General features: G+C 48.2%; 1 protein-coding gene across 2 annotated transcripts in view; it reads left to right on the top strand.

Moving 5' to 3' along the window:
- Positions 1-9,842, top strand: part of LOC120027260 (phosphoprotein associated with glycosphingolipid-enriched microdomains 1-like) — a 116,547-nt gene extending 106,705 nt beyond the window's left edge. For both annotated transcript variants that reach the window (XM_038972172.1, XM_038972171.1), the window contains exons 7-8: positions 4,932-4,991; positions 5,971-9,842. In XM_038972172.1, coding sequence (XP_038828100.1) covers positions 4,932-4,991; positions 5,971-6,309 — 399 coding nt within the window. In that variant the 3' untranslated portion in view covers positions 6,310-9,842. The remainder of the gene's footprint in view (positions 1-4,931; positions 4,992-5,970) is intronic.
- Positions 9,843-14,559: the final 4,717 nt, after the last annotated feature.

The raw sequence follows: 14,559 nt of genomic DNA, 5'->3' as shown, positions 1-14,559 counted from the left end.
TGTAATTGACCTTGCCAGTCACTAGTGTGGCGCTCACAAGGGGCCATTCTCTTAGATAAACTGCTATTCAGCATGTCAACTGTGGAGTTGTCTGTCAGCAAAGGGATAGAGATTGATTATTTTTTAGAACCACACACAAACCACACACATTCTCTGGCTGACTGACTGACACATTGGCATGTTAGAATTCGGTCCTCCATCATCAGTCTGCCATAGTAGATGTCCTGTCTATCAGTCCGTACCCCTAACTACCTTGATACATTCTCATCAATAGGACATGTCAGTCCTTACCCCTAACTACCTTGATACATTCTCATCAATAGGACATGTCAGTCCATACCCCTAACTACCTTGATACATTCTCATCAATAGGACATGTCAGTCCTTACCCCTAACTACCTTGATACATTCTCATCAATAGGACATGTCAGTCCTTACCCCTAACTACCTTGATACATTCTCATCAATAGGACATGTCAGTCCATACCCCTAACTACCCCTAGGGACAACTCTGTACTAATGGCAGCTCCGGACTGAGTGGCAGCTCCGGACTGGGTGGCAGCTCCGGACTGAGTGGCAGCTCCGGACTGAGTGGCAGCTCCGGACTGAGTGGCAGCTCCGGACTGAGTGGCAGCTCATGACTGGAGGGCAGCTCATGACTGGAGGGCAGCTCATGACTGGAGGGCAGCTCATGACTGGAGGGCAGCTCATGACTGGAGGGCAGCTCATGACTGTAGGGCAGCTCATGACTGGAGGGCAGCTTATGACTGAAGGGCAGCTCATGACTGTAGGGCAGCTCATGACTGTAGGGCAGCTCATGACTGTAGGGCAGCTCATGACTGTAGGGCAGCTCTGGCAGCTCCTGACTGGCTGGCGGCTCTGGCAGCTCCTGACTGGCTGGCGGCTCTGGCAGCTCCTGACTGGCTGGCGGCTCTGGCAGCTCCTGACTGACGGACGGCTCTAGCGGCTCCTGACTGACGGACGGCTCTAATGGCTCGGGACAGACGGGCGGCTCTAATGGCTCGTGGCAGACGGATGGCTCAGAAGGCGCTGGGCAGACAGATGGCTCAGAAGGCGCTGGGCAGACAGATGGCTCAGAAGGCGCTGGGCAGACAGATGGCTCAGAAGGCGCTGGGCAGACAGATGGCTCAGAAGGCGCTGGGCAGACAGATGGCTCAGAAGGCGCTGGGCAGACAGATGGCTCAGAAGGCGCTGGGCAGACAGATGGCTCAGACGGCGCTGGGCAGACAGATGGCTCAGACGGCGCTGGGCAGACAGATGGCTCAGATGGCACTGGGCAGACGGATGGCTCAGACGGAGCTGGGCAGACAGGCAGTGCAGAAGGCGTTGGGCAGACGGCCGACTCTGACCCGCTGAGGCGCACAGTAGGCCTGGTGCGTGGTGCCGGAACTGGTGGTACCGGACTGGAGACACGCACCTCAAGGCTAGTGCGGGGAGCAGGAACAGGGCACACTGGACTCTCGATGCGCACTATAGGACTGGTGCGTGGTACCGGAACTGGAGGCACTGGGCTGGAGACACGCACCATAGGGAGAGTGCGTGGAGGAGGAACAGGGCTCTGGAGACGCACTGGAAGCCTGGTGTAGGCACTGGTGGTACTGAGCTGGGGCGGGAAGGTGGCGCCGGATATACCGGACCGTGCAAGCGTACTGGCTCCTTTGAGCACTGAGCCTGCCCAACCTTACCTGGTTGCATGCTCCCCGTAGCCCGTCCAGTGCGGGGAGGTGGAATAACCCGCACTGGGCTGTGTTGGCGAACCGGGGACACCATGCGTAAGGCTGGTGCCATGTACACCGGCCCGAGGAGACGTACTGGAGGCCAGATATGTTGAGCCGGCTTCATGGCACGCTCAATGCTCACTCTAGCCCGGCTAGTACGGGGAGGTGGAATAACCCGCACCGGGCTATGAACACGTACAGGAGACACCATGCGCTCTACTGCGTAACACGGTGTCTGCCCGTACTCTCGCTCTCCACGGTAAGCCCGGGAAGTTGGCGCAGGTCTCCTACCTGACTTCGCCACACTACCCTTTAGCCCCCCCCCCCCCCAAGAAATTTTTGGGTTGTACTTGCGGGCTTCCAGCCTTGCTTCCGTGCTGCCTCCTCATATCGTCGCCTCTCCGCTTTAGATGCCTCCAGCTCCGCCTTGGGACGGCGACACTCCTCTGGCTCTGCCCAGGGTCCCTCTCCGTCAAGAATCTCTTCCCATGTCCAATCCTCCTTGACCCACTGCTGCTGTCGTTGCTGTCCGTTAACCCGCTGCTTGATCTGGGTTTGGTGGGTGATTCTGTAACGGCATTCCTCCTCCTCTTCATACGAAGAGGAGGAGTAGTGATTCGACCAAAGTGCAGCGGGTTGTGAATACATAATGATTTATTACAGCAAACGACGAAACACGAAAACAAACACTTGGAAGTATTACAAAATAACAAAAACGAATGTAGACTGACCTAAACCATGAAAACTTACATATAACACGAAGCACGTAGGAACAGGTACAGACTATAACAAACGAACGAACAAACGCTACAGTCCCGTGTGGTGCGCAGACACAGACACGGACGACAATCACCCACAAACAAACAGTGAGAACAACCTACCTTAATATGACTCTCAATCAGAGGAAACGTCAAACACCTGCCTCTAATTGAGAGCCATACCAGGCAACCCCAAAACCAACATAGAAACAGAAAACATAGACTGCCCACCCAAAACTCACGCCCTGACCAATAAACACATACCAAACAACAGAAAACAGGTCAGGAACGTGACAGATACATTCTCATCAATAGGACATGTCAGTCCATACCCCTAACTACCTTGATACATTCTCATCAATAGGACATGTCAGTCCATACCCCTAACTACCTTGATACATTCTCATCAATAGGACATGTCAGTCCTTACCCCTAACTACCTTGATACATTCTCATCAATAGCACATATTAACTGAGTCAAGGACCATCTTAACATGCATCATTTTCACACAGTTTTTCCTGAGGAAATCACATCAAATTGTATTGGTCACGTACACATGGTTAGCAGATGTTAATGCGAGTGTAGCAAAATGCTTGTGCTTCTAGTTTCGACAGAGCGGTAATATCTAACAAGTAATCTAACAATTCCCCGACAACTACCTAATACACACAAATCTAAAGGGGTGAATGAGAAATATATGGATGAACGATGGCCGAGCGGCATAGGCAAGGTGCAATAGATGGTATAAAATACAGTATATACATATGATGAGTAATGTAAGATATGTAAACATTATTAAAGTGGCATTATTTAAAGTGGTATTGTTTAAAGTGGCTAGTGATCCATTTATTAAAGTGGCCAGTGATTGGGTCTCAGTGTAGGCAGCAACCTCTCTGAGTTAGTGATTGCTGTTTAGCAATCTGATGGCCTTGAGATAGAAGCTGTTTTTCAGTCTCTCTGTTCCAGCTTTGATGCACCTGTACTGACCTCGCCTTCTGGATGGTAGTGGGGTGAACAGACAGTGGCTCGGGTGGTTGTTGTCCTTGATGATCTTTTTGGCCTTCCTGTGACATCGGGTGGTGAAGGTGTCCTGGAGGGCAGGTAGTTTGCCCCCGGTGATGCGTTGTGCAGACCTCACTACCCTCTGGAGAGCCTAGCGGTTGAGGGCGGTGCAGTTGCCGTACCAGGCGGTGATACAGCCTGACAGGATGCTCTCGATTGTGCATCTGTAAAAGTTTGTCAGGGTTTTGGGTGACAAGCCAAATTTCTTCAGCCTCCTGAGGTTGAAGAGGCGCTGTTGCGCCTTCTTCACCACACTGTCTGTCTGGGTGGACCATTTCAGTTTGTCTGTTTGAGCATGAAAGTGACTTGACAAAGAACCACTCTGGTCCCTAGTTTCAGCTATAGTATGGTCAGGAAAAATGACCTGACTGCCATATCTAGGAACCAGTCTTCTTCTGGTCAAGTGGTGTAGTCAGGAACAATTCCTGGTTGTAGTCAGGAACAATTCCTGGTTGTAGTCAGGAACAACTCCTGGTTGTAGTCAGGAACAACTCCTGGTTGTAGTCAGGAACAACTCCTGGTTGTAGTCAGGAACAACTCCTGGTTGTAGTCAGGAACAGCTCCTGGTTGTAGTCAGGAACAGCTCCTGGTTGTAGTCAGGAACAGCTCCTGGTTGTAGTCAGGAACAATTCCTGGTTGTAGTCATGAAACTACTTACAGTACTTAACTGTACTGGCACTTTAATTTGTAAAGCCACGTGGACAAAGACTTTAGGGACACTGAATTAGAACAGACTAACATTACGAGAGACACATGGAGGCTCGTTGATGACAGGGGCAAGAGCTTGTCTTCATGATTCCACACCGCTGCGCTCCAAGGCAATCAAATGAATTGGTTCGCTAATTAAGCCAAAAAAATAAAAGCAAATCTGTTGAGTTTTGACAATGTGCATCCGTAGAGTAATCGTATCGATTCAGTGCCCTCTGAGGTAGAAACAAAGTCCCCACCAACGCCTGTGTAAAGATTTACGTCTTATATGTCCTCATACAGTATGTCCTTGACCAAGTGAAAGATGGATTTTAAAACAGGCTCCATCCTCACAGTACCGCCAACCTCTATGAGACGTGAAGTAGCAGCTAGCCAGTCACCATCTCTGATATTGACGTTGTCTTTAGACACCACAGAGAGGTGTTCTTCATGTCTGTCAGCGATGTGTTGTTGATGAATGACTCTCTCCACCGGTCATAAGGGACAGGATATAGCAGCTATATACAAGAACACTGCTAAAGGATTGACTAAATAATATACACCTGCTCAACTCAAATGTGTTAAGTACTGTATGCACAACCACAACACAGCACATTGTTTTTATGACGAGTGTTAATGAGCTGTAAAGTCTGAATGTGAGTTTTTGTTTTCCTCTCTATACAGTTAGACTTTCCGCTGTCTACCTCACCGTGGCGAGACAACCCCGTGGTGTCAGAGAGCGAGGTAAGATGGTGGCTCTCCACTGAACTCCCTATCCTGTTCTCATTCCCCTATTGATGCTTATAAAGTATATGGATCACTTGTAACAGAGATGTCAGTCTCACTGTGACCTCACCTGGTTATTAGATATGTCAGTCTCACTGTGACCTCACCTGGTTATAAGATATGTCAGTCTCACTGTGACCTCACCTGGTTATTAGATATGTCAGTCTCACTGTGACCTCACCTGGTTATAAGATATGTCAGTCTCACTGTGACCTCACCTGGTTATTAGATATGTCAGTCTCACTGTGACCTCACCTGGTTATTAGATATGTCAGTCTCACTGTGACCTCACCTGGTGATGAGATATGTCAGTCTCACTGTGACCTCACCTGGTTATTAGATATGTCAGTCTCACTGTGATCTCACCTGGTTATTAGATATGTCAGTCTCACTGTGACCTCACCTGGTGATTAGATATGTCAGTCTCACTGTGACCTCACCTGGTTATTAGATATGTCAGTCTCACTGTGACCTCACCTGGTTGTTAGATATGTCAGTCTCACTGTGACCTCACCTGGTGATTAGATATGTCAGTCTCACTGTGACCTCACCTGGTTATTAGATATGTCAGTCTCACTGTGACCTCACCTGGTTATTAGATATGTCAGTCTCACTGTGACGTCACCTGGTTATTAGATATGTCAGTCTCAATGTGATCTCACCTGGTGATGAGATATGTCAGTCTCACTGTGACCTCACCTGGTGATTAGATATGTCAGTCTCAATGTGATCTCACCTGGTTATTAGATATGTCAGTCTCACTGTGACCTCACCTGGTTATTAGATATGTCAGTCTCAATGTGATCTCACCTGGTTATTAGATATGTCAGTCTCACTGTGACGTCACCTAAATAAAACAAAGGCCTTTGATGTTCACACTGACTGCACCCCCCCCCCCTCTCTCCCCTCTCTCCCCTCTCTCTCTCTCTCTCTCCAGCTGTCAGACATGTACTCCATGGTGGGGAAGCCAGGTCTAGATGTGGAGGAGAAGGAGAGTGACTACAGCAGCATTGCTGATATCAAGGGTCTGGTCCCCGAGTATTCCTCCAGTGATCTCTATGCTACCGTCAGTGACATCTACCCCCAGCCCAGAGAGGGGGAGTCAGACCCCCAGGGACCCCCCACAGAGAGCATCGAGCCTGGCTACGAGATCATCCACATCCCTAAGACTGACAGTGGAGAGGACTTGGGGCTGGGGAACCAGGTTCAGGAGCCAGACTATGAGAGTGTAGGTGAGCTGGCCCTTGGGTTGAACAGGGAGAGCTCCCGTCTCTGACTGCCTATGGGCCCTAAAGCCTGAGTCTCTGGGGCCTCACCCTCAACCCCAGCCATTAACCTCACTCCTAGCCTCACCCTCAACCCCAGCCATTACTCTCACTTCTAGCCTCAACCCCATCCCAGCCATTAACCTCACTCCTAGCCTCACCCCCAACCCCAGCCATTAGCCTAACTCCTAGCCTCACCCTCAACCCCAGCCATTAGCCTAACTCCTAGCCTCAACCCCAGCCATTAGCCTAACTCCTAGCCTCACCCTCAACCCCAGCCGTTAGCCTAACTCCTAACCTCACCCTCAACCCCAGCCGTTAGCCTAACTCCTAGCCTCACCCTCAACCACAGCCGTTAGCCTAACTCCTAACCTCACCCTCAACCACAGCCATTAGCCTAACTCCTAGCCTCACTCTCAAACCCAGCCATTAGCCTAACTCCTAGCCTCACCCTCAACCACAGCCATTAGCCTAACTCCTAGCCTCACCCTCAACCACAGCCATTAGCCTAACTCCTAACCTCACCCTCAACCCCAGCCGTTAGCCTAACTCCTAGCCTCACCCTCAACCACAGCCGTTAGCCTAACTCCTAACCTCACCCTCAACCACAGCCATTAGCCTAACTCCTAGCCTCACTCTCAAACCCAGCCATTAGCCTAACTCCTAACCTCACTCTCAACCCCAGCCATTAGCCTAACTCCTAGCCTCACTCTCAACCCCAGCCGTTAGCCTAACTCCTAACCTCACCCTCAACCCCAGCCGTTAGCCTAACTCCTAACCTCACTCTCAACCCCAGCCATTAGCCTAACTCCTAGCCTCAACCCCAGCCATTAGCCTAACTCCTAGCCTCAACCCCAGCCATTAGCCCAACTCCTAGCCTCAACCCCAGCCATTAGCCTAACTCCTAGCCTCACTCTCACTCTCAACCCCAGCCGTTAGCCTAACTCCTAGCCTCACTCTCAACCCCAGCCATTAGCCTAACTCCTAGCCTCACTCTCAACCCCAGCCATTAGCCTAACTCCTAGCCTCACTCTCAACCCCAGCCATTAGCCTAACTCCTAGCCTCACTCTCAACCCCAGCCATTAGCCTAACTCCTAGCCTCACTCTCAACCCCAGCCATTAGCCTAACTCCTAGCCTCAACCCCAGCCATTAGCCTAACTCCTAGTCTCACCCACAACCCCAGCCATTAGCCTAACTCCTAGCCTCACCCTCAACCCCAGCCATTAGCCTAACTCCTAGTCTCACTCTCAACCCCAGCTATTAGCCTAACTCCTAGCCTCACCCTCAACCACAGCCATTAGCCTAACTCCTAGCCTCACTCTCACTCTCAACCCCAGCCATTAGCCTAACTCCTAGTCTCACTCTCAACCCCAGCCATTAGCCTAACTCCTAGCCTCACTCTCAACCCCAGCCATTAGCCTAACTCCTAGCCTCACTCTCAACCCCAGCCATTAGCCTAACTCCTAGCCTCACTCTCAACCCCAGCCATTAGCCTAACTCCTAGCCTCACTCTCAACCACAGCCGTTAGCCTAACTCCTACCCTCAACCCCAGCCATTAGCCTAACTCCTAGCCTCACCCTCAACCCCAGCCATTAGCCTAACTCCTAGTCTCACTCTCAACCCCAGCCATTAGCCTAACTCCTAGCCTCACTCTCAACCCCAGCCATTAGCCTAACTCCTAGTCTCACTCTCAACCCCAGCCATTAGCCTAACTCCTAGCCTCACTCTCAACCCCAGCCGTTAGCCTAACTCCTAGCCTCACCCTCAACCCCAGCCATTAGCCTAACTCCTAGTCTCACTCTCAACCCCAGCCATTAGCCTAACTCCTAGCCTCACTCTCAACCCCAGCCGTTAGCCTAACTCCTAGTCTCACTCTCAACCCCAGCCGTTAGCCTAACTCCTAGCCTCAACCCCAGCCGTTAGCCTAACTCCTAGCCTCAACCCCAGCCGTTAGCCTAACTCCTAGCCTCAACCCCAGCCGTTAGCCTAACTCCTAGCCTCAACCCCAGCCGTTAGCCTAACTCCTAGCCTCAACCCCAGCCGTTAGCCTAACTCCTAGCCTCAACCCCAGCCGTTAGCCTAACTCCTAGCCTCAACCCCAGCCGTTAGCCTAACTCCTAGCCTCAACCCCAGCCGTTAGCCTAACTCCTAGCCTCAACCCCAGCCGTTAGCCTAACTCCTAGCCTCAACCCCAGCCGTTAGCCTAACTCCTAGCCTCAACCCCAGCCGTTAGCCTAACTCCTAGTCTCACCCCCAGCCATTAGCCTAACTCCTAGCCTCAACCCCAGCCGTTAGCCTAACTCCTAGCCTCAACCCCAGCCGTTAGCCTAACTCCTAGTCTCACCCCCAGCCATTAGCCTAACTCCTAGCCTCAACCCCAGCCGTTAGCCTAACTCCTAGCCTCAACCCCAGCCGTTAGCCTAACTCCTAGTCTCACCCCCAGCCATTAGCCTAACTCCTAGCCTCAACCCCAGCCGTTAGCCTAACTCCTAGCCTCACTCTCAACCCCAGCCGTTAGCCTAACTCCTAGTCTCAACCCCAGCCGTTAGCCTAACTCCTAGCCTCAACCCCAGCCGTTAGCCTAACTCCTAGCCTCAACCCCAGCCGTTAGCCTAACTCCTAGCCTCAACCCCAGCCGTTAGCCTAACTCCTAGCCTCAACCCCAGCCGTTAGCCTAACTCCTAGCCTCAACCCCAGCCGTTAGCCTAACTCCTAGCCTCAACCCCAGCCGTTAGCCTAACTCCTAGCCTCAACCCCAGCCGTTAGCCTAACTCCTAGTCTCACCCACAACCAGCAGCCCTGATGTGAGGGACACCACCACATGGTTCTGAACTACAACCTTCAACCCTACCATCTATCACCAATTCAGGGTTTCCGCTCACTGCCCCCTCAGTGCAGTTTGGGTGCGCCCACCGCCCAAGGTTATCTGATTGAACTATAATCTTAACTCGCCCTCGTCCATTCATGGTGCCCTTAAATTACAATGTACGCAGGGTGCTGTCATTTCATTGATATCTGAACTATGAAATCACCGGCCATTGTCAAGTGATTGGCCTCCGTCCTCTTTGTTATCATCGACTGCTGTCAATGTGGGAAGGGAAGGGAAAGGACATGAATTAAATGCACTAGATTATCCATCACCATCATAATCACTTTATCAGACTACAGAGTGATCCATTCCTAGGCATTTATAACCAGTCATTACAAATTGAGTTGATGTTATAAGGCTGGTGAGAAGCTGACTGGCCAGTTACATTTGTCAGTGCCTTTTGATTGAAAACCACTGAGTCTTTGTGCCATAATGTCGTTCTATAAAGGTATGAGTTAAAGGTTTCCCCACAATGTAGTGGCACTTTTTATATCCTCCGTTCTTCCTTCCTAGTGCCCCGTTTCATTCAGAAATTCATGCGAGATATGACAGATATGGGCGATATGAGAGATGTGGGCGATATGCGAGATATGACAGATATCAGAGATATGGGCGATATGAGAGATATGACAGATATGGGCGATATGAGAGATATGGGCGATATGAGAGATATGGGCGATATGAGAGATATGGGCGATATGAGAGATATGGGCGATATGAGAGATATGATAGATATGTGAGATATGAGAGATATGAGAGATATGGGCGATATGAGAGATATGATAGATATGTGAGATATGAGAGATATGAGATCTATGATAGATATGACAGATATCAGAGATATGGGCGATATGAGAGATGAGAGATATGAGAAATATGTGAGATATGTGTACTTACATACTATTGAAAAAATAAGTAGCAGCAAGTCAGGCATCTAGCAGCAAGTTTAGACATCTAAACTCGAAATAGAACGGCTTGTTTTAGTTTCTAAAGCATTTTAAAAACATTTCACATGTCAACCGTTTGATCAAATTCCTATTTATTTCAAGATGATGGATCATTGTGTGATTTAAAGGATATCAGGAAGGGCGTTTGTTTATGAGGGAAACTTTAAGAGCTTTTGTTCTGTACATGGGATAAAGAGAAGAAGAAGTGGGTTGCCGTGGTAATAAAGTAGTAGTCAAGGTACTCATAAATGATTGTGACTTTTTAAAAAGGACTTATTTGTTCAAAAACAAGACAAACAATGGTGAGACCATATCTATCAATGTTTTGATTTCTTCTTAAAATCTTGTGAGAATTGTTCAACTCAGTTGTTTTTCTTTTTTATATTTCTCCACAGGATTCAAAATGTATTTAAAATACTTGTATTCTCTCAATGTGACAATATGCAACAGCAAAACTGTGTGTGTTAATGCATCTGATTTGATGAAGGTGTATATTATGTGTTTGAATAGAGTGTTTATGTTTCTGCTTACCCTAATGTACGGTCTGTATTAATATGTTTGAAAATTATTCTAAAGCACAAAGTGTCAAAAACGTTATGGTACAGCTTGTGTACAGAGCTTATAGCAGCTTCATCCTAAATACACTGAGTGGACAAAACATTAGGAATACCTTCCTAGTATTGAGTTACACCTCTTTTTGCCCTCAGAACAGCCTCAATTCGTCGGGGCATGGACTCTACAAGGTGGGTGGTGGACCATTCTTGATACACACAGGAAACTGTTGAGCGTGAAAAACCCAGCAGCGTTGCAGTTCTTGACACACTCAAACCGGTGCGCCTGGCACCTACTACCATACCCCCGTTCAAAGGCACTTACATTTTTTGTCTTGCACATTCACCCTCATAATGGCACATATACACAATCCATGTCTCAATTGTCTCAAGGCTTAAAAATCCTTCTAAACCGGTCTCCTCCCCTTCATCTACACTGATTGAAGTGGATTTAACAAGTGACATTAATAAGGGATCATAGCTTTCACCTGGTCAGTCTATGCCATGGAAAGAGCAGGTGTTCCTAATGTTTTGTTCACTCAGTGTATCTACCCCTTCATGGGCACAATTTGAATATTTTAACTAGCACTATTACAGCAGCATGTGACGACATGCCAACCGAGGCCTGTATATAGTTAGAGAACTATTTTATCCATTTATTACACAGTTATTGTATGAATTTGCGAATGGTAAAGTATATTTTGTGGTATGTATGACTGTGATGTGGACTGGTTTATAGTGGCTATGAGACGACCTACAGTACAGTAAGTCCATGGTGTCATTTGAAGGGTATTCAATAGGAAAAGTGTGCCCCTCACTCAGACTGTGACCCAACTATTGTTGATAAGATACCGTTTGTGATTGAATGGTGGCTCACAAATGTTTTGGGTTCTGTATTCTGTTTAATTAACAGGACACCAACCCATTGGTTATTTTGTTCTGTCATTTTATTAATATGGTACATTGTGGTGTTTTAAAGCTTTTTAAAACATGAAGGTTAAAGCTGCTACTTTTATTTTTAAAAAGACAATTAATTAATATCCGAATGAATATTGTTGTGTGGTGTTTATTTTCAGACTAACCGAGTCAATTCTGACTGTGAATAACTAGCTATTGCATTGATGATATCTACATTCGACAGGAAAACACTGATAGTAGCTTATTTTCCATCCCATTTCTCTGTTATCTCAATATTGCACATTATTGTTGTACGCAGAGTGAGTGAGTGCATATTTCATTAAACATGTTTTGAGTTTGTATAAGCTTGTTGACGACAAATCCAGCACCCAGGTTGACTGATATTAGATTCATGAATGATATTCAATAAGGAGAGAAAGGACTGGTCCCATTATATTAGCCACAATTGATAAATGTGCATTAAAGATGATATACATTTCAGTAAGAGAGGTGGTGCCTTCCCAACACACTACATTTACACACATTTTATAGCGTAATTGTCTTTGTGATTAACTTGAAATAACGTGATACGTGTTCTTCCGTCCAGATTCCAGATTAGTTCATGTAGCAGGGGAATGCTGTCAGTAAAACATAATGGTGTCGCTACAAACACCATAACAAACGGTCTGTCAGAGAGGAGCGGTAGCGCCGAATCTCAAAACCAGCGGTACCAAACACACACACACACACACACACACACACACACACACACACACGCTCTGACAGGTGAGTGGGTTAGGGGGAGGTGGGGGGGGTGGGGGGGGGGGGTGCGGGTGGGGGGCCCGGGCATGGAGAGAAGGTCACCATAGTATCGAGCTCACTCTAATAATGAGACGTAGCACCCTCTCATTCAGCCCACTCTAATAATGAGACGTAGCACCCTCTCATTCAGCCCACTCTAATAATGAGACGTAGCACCCTCTCATTCAGCCCACTCTAATAATGAGACGTAGCACCCTCTCATTCAGCCCACTCTAATAATGAGACGTAGCACCCTCTCATTCAGCCCACTCTAATAATGAGACGTAGCACCCTCTCATTCAGCCCACTTTAATAATGAGACGTAGCACCCTCTCATTCAGCTCACTCTAATAATGAGACGTACCACCCCCTCATTCAGCCCACTCTAATAATGAGACGTAGCACCCTCTCATTCAGCCCACTCTAATAATGAGACGTAGCACCCTCTCATTCAGCCCACTCTAATAATGAGACGTAGCACCCTCTCATTCAGCCCACTCTAATAATGAGACGTAGCACCCTCTCATTCAGCCCACTCTAATAATGAGACGTAGCACCCTCTCATTCAGCCCACTCTAATAATGAGACGTAGCACCCTCTCATTCAGCCCACTCTAATAATGAGACGTAGCACCCTCTCATTCAGCCCACTCTAATAATGAGACGTAGCACCCTCTCATTCAGCCCACTTTAATAATGAGACGTAGCACCCTCTCATTCAGCTCACTCTAATAATGAGACGTACCACCCCCTCATTCAGCCCACTCTAATAATGAGACGTAGCACCCTCTCATTCAGCCCACTCTAATAATGAGACGTAGCACCCTCTCATTCAGCCCACTCTAATAATGAGACGTAGCACCCTCTCATTCAGCCCAATCTAATAATGAGACGTTGCAACCTCTCATTCAGCCCACTCTAATAATGAGACGTAGCAGCCTCTCATTCAGCCCACTCTAATAATGAGACGTAGCACCCTCTCATTCAGCCCACTCTAATAATGAGACGTAGCACCCTCTCATTCAGCCCACTCTAATAATGAGACGTGGCACCCTCTCATTCAGCCCACTCTAATAATGAGACGTAGCACCCTCTCATTCAGCCCACTCTAATAATGAGACGTAGCACCCTCTCATTCAGCCCACTCTAATAATGAGACGTAGCAGCCTCTCATTCAGCCCACTCTAATAATGAGACGTAGCACCCTCTCATTCAGCCCACTCTAATAATGAGACGTGGCACCCTCTCATTCAGCCCACTCTAATAATGAGACGTAGCACCCTCTCATTCAGCCCACTCTAATAATGAGACGTAGCACCCTCTCATTCAGCCCACTCTAATAATGAGACGTAGCACCCTCTCATTCAGCCCACTCTAATAATGAGACGTAGCACCCTCTCATTCAGCCCACTCTAATAATGAGACGTAGCACCCTCTCATTCAGCCCACTCTAATAATGAGACGTAGCACCTTCTCATTCAGCCCACTCTAATAATGAGACGTAGCACCCTCTCATTCAGCCCACTCTAATAATGAGACGTAGCACCCTCTCATTCAGCCCACTCTAATAATGAGACGTAGCACCCTCTCATTCAGCCCACTTTAATAATGAGACGTAGCACCCTCTCATTCAGCTCACTCTAATAATGAGACGTAGCACCCTCTTATTCAGCCCACTCTAATAATGAGACGTAGCAGCCTCTCATTCAGCCCACTCTAATAATGAGACGTAGCACCCTCTCATTCAGCCCACTCTAATACTGAGACGTAGCACCCTCTCATTCAGCCCACTCTAATAATGAGACGTAGCACCCTCTCATTCAGCCCACTCTAATAATGAGACGTAGCACCCTCTCATTCAGCCCACTCTAATAATGAGACGTAGCACCCTCTCATTCAGCCCACTCTAATAATGAGACGTAGCACCCTCTCATTCAGCCCACTCTAATAATGAGACGTAGCAGCCTCTCATTCAGCCCACTCTAATAATGAGACGTAGCACCCTCTCATTCAGCCCACTCTAATAATGAGACGTAGCACCCTCTCATTCAGCCCACTCTAATAATGAGACGTAGCAGCCTCTCATTCAGCCCACTCTAATAATGAGACGTAGCACCCTCTCATTCAGCCCACTCTAATACTGAGACGTAGCACCCTCTCATTCAGCCCACTCTAATAATGAGACGTAGCACCC

The sequence above is a fragment of the Salvelinus namaycush genome, chromosome 32 (assembly GCF_016432855.1).
Source record: "Salvelinus namaycush isolate Seneca chromosome 32, SaNama_1.0, whole genome shotgun sequence".
Classification (NCBI taxonomy): Eukaryota; Metazoa; Chordata; class Actinopteri; order Salmoniformes; family Salmonidae; genus Salvelinus; species Salvelinus namaycush.
The sequence above is the reverse complement of the archived record's forward strand: the minus strand, read 5'-3'. Positions and strand labels throughout refer to the sequence as shown.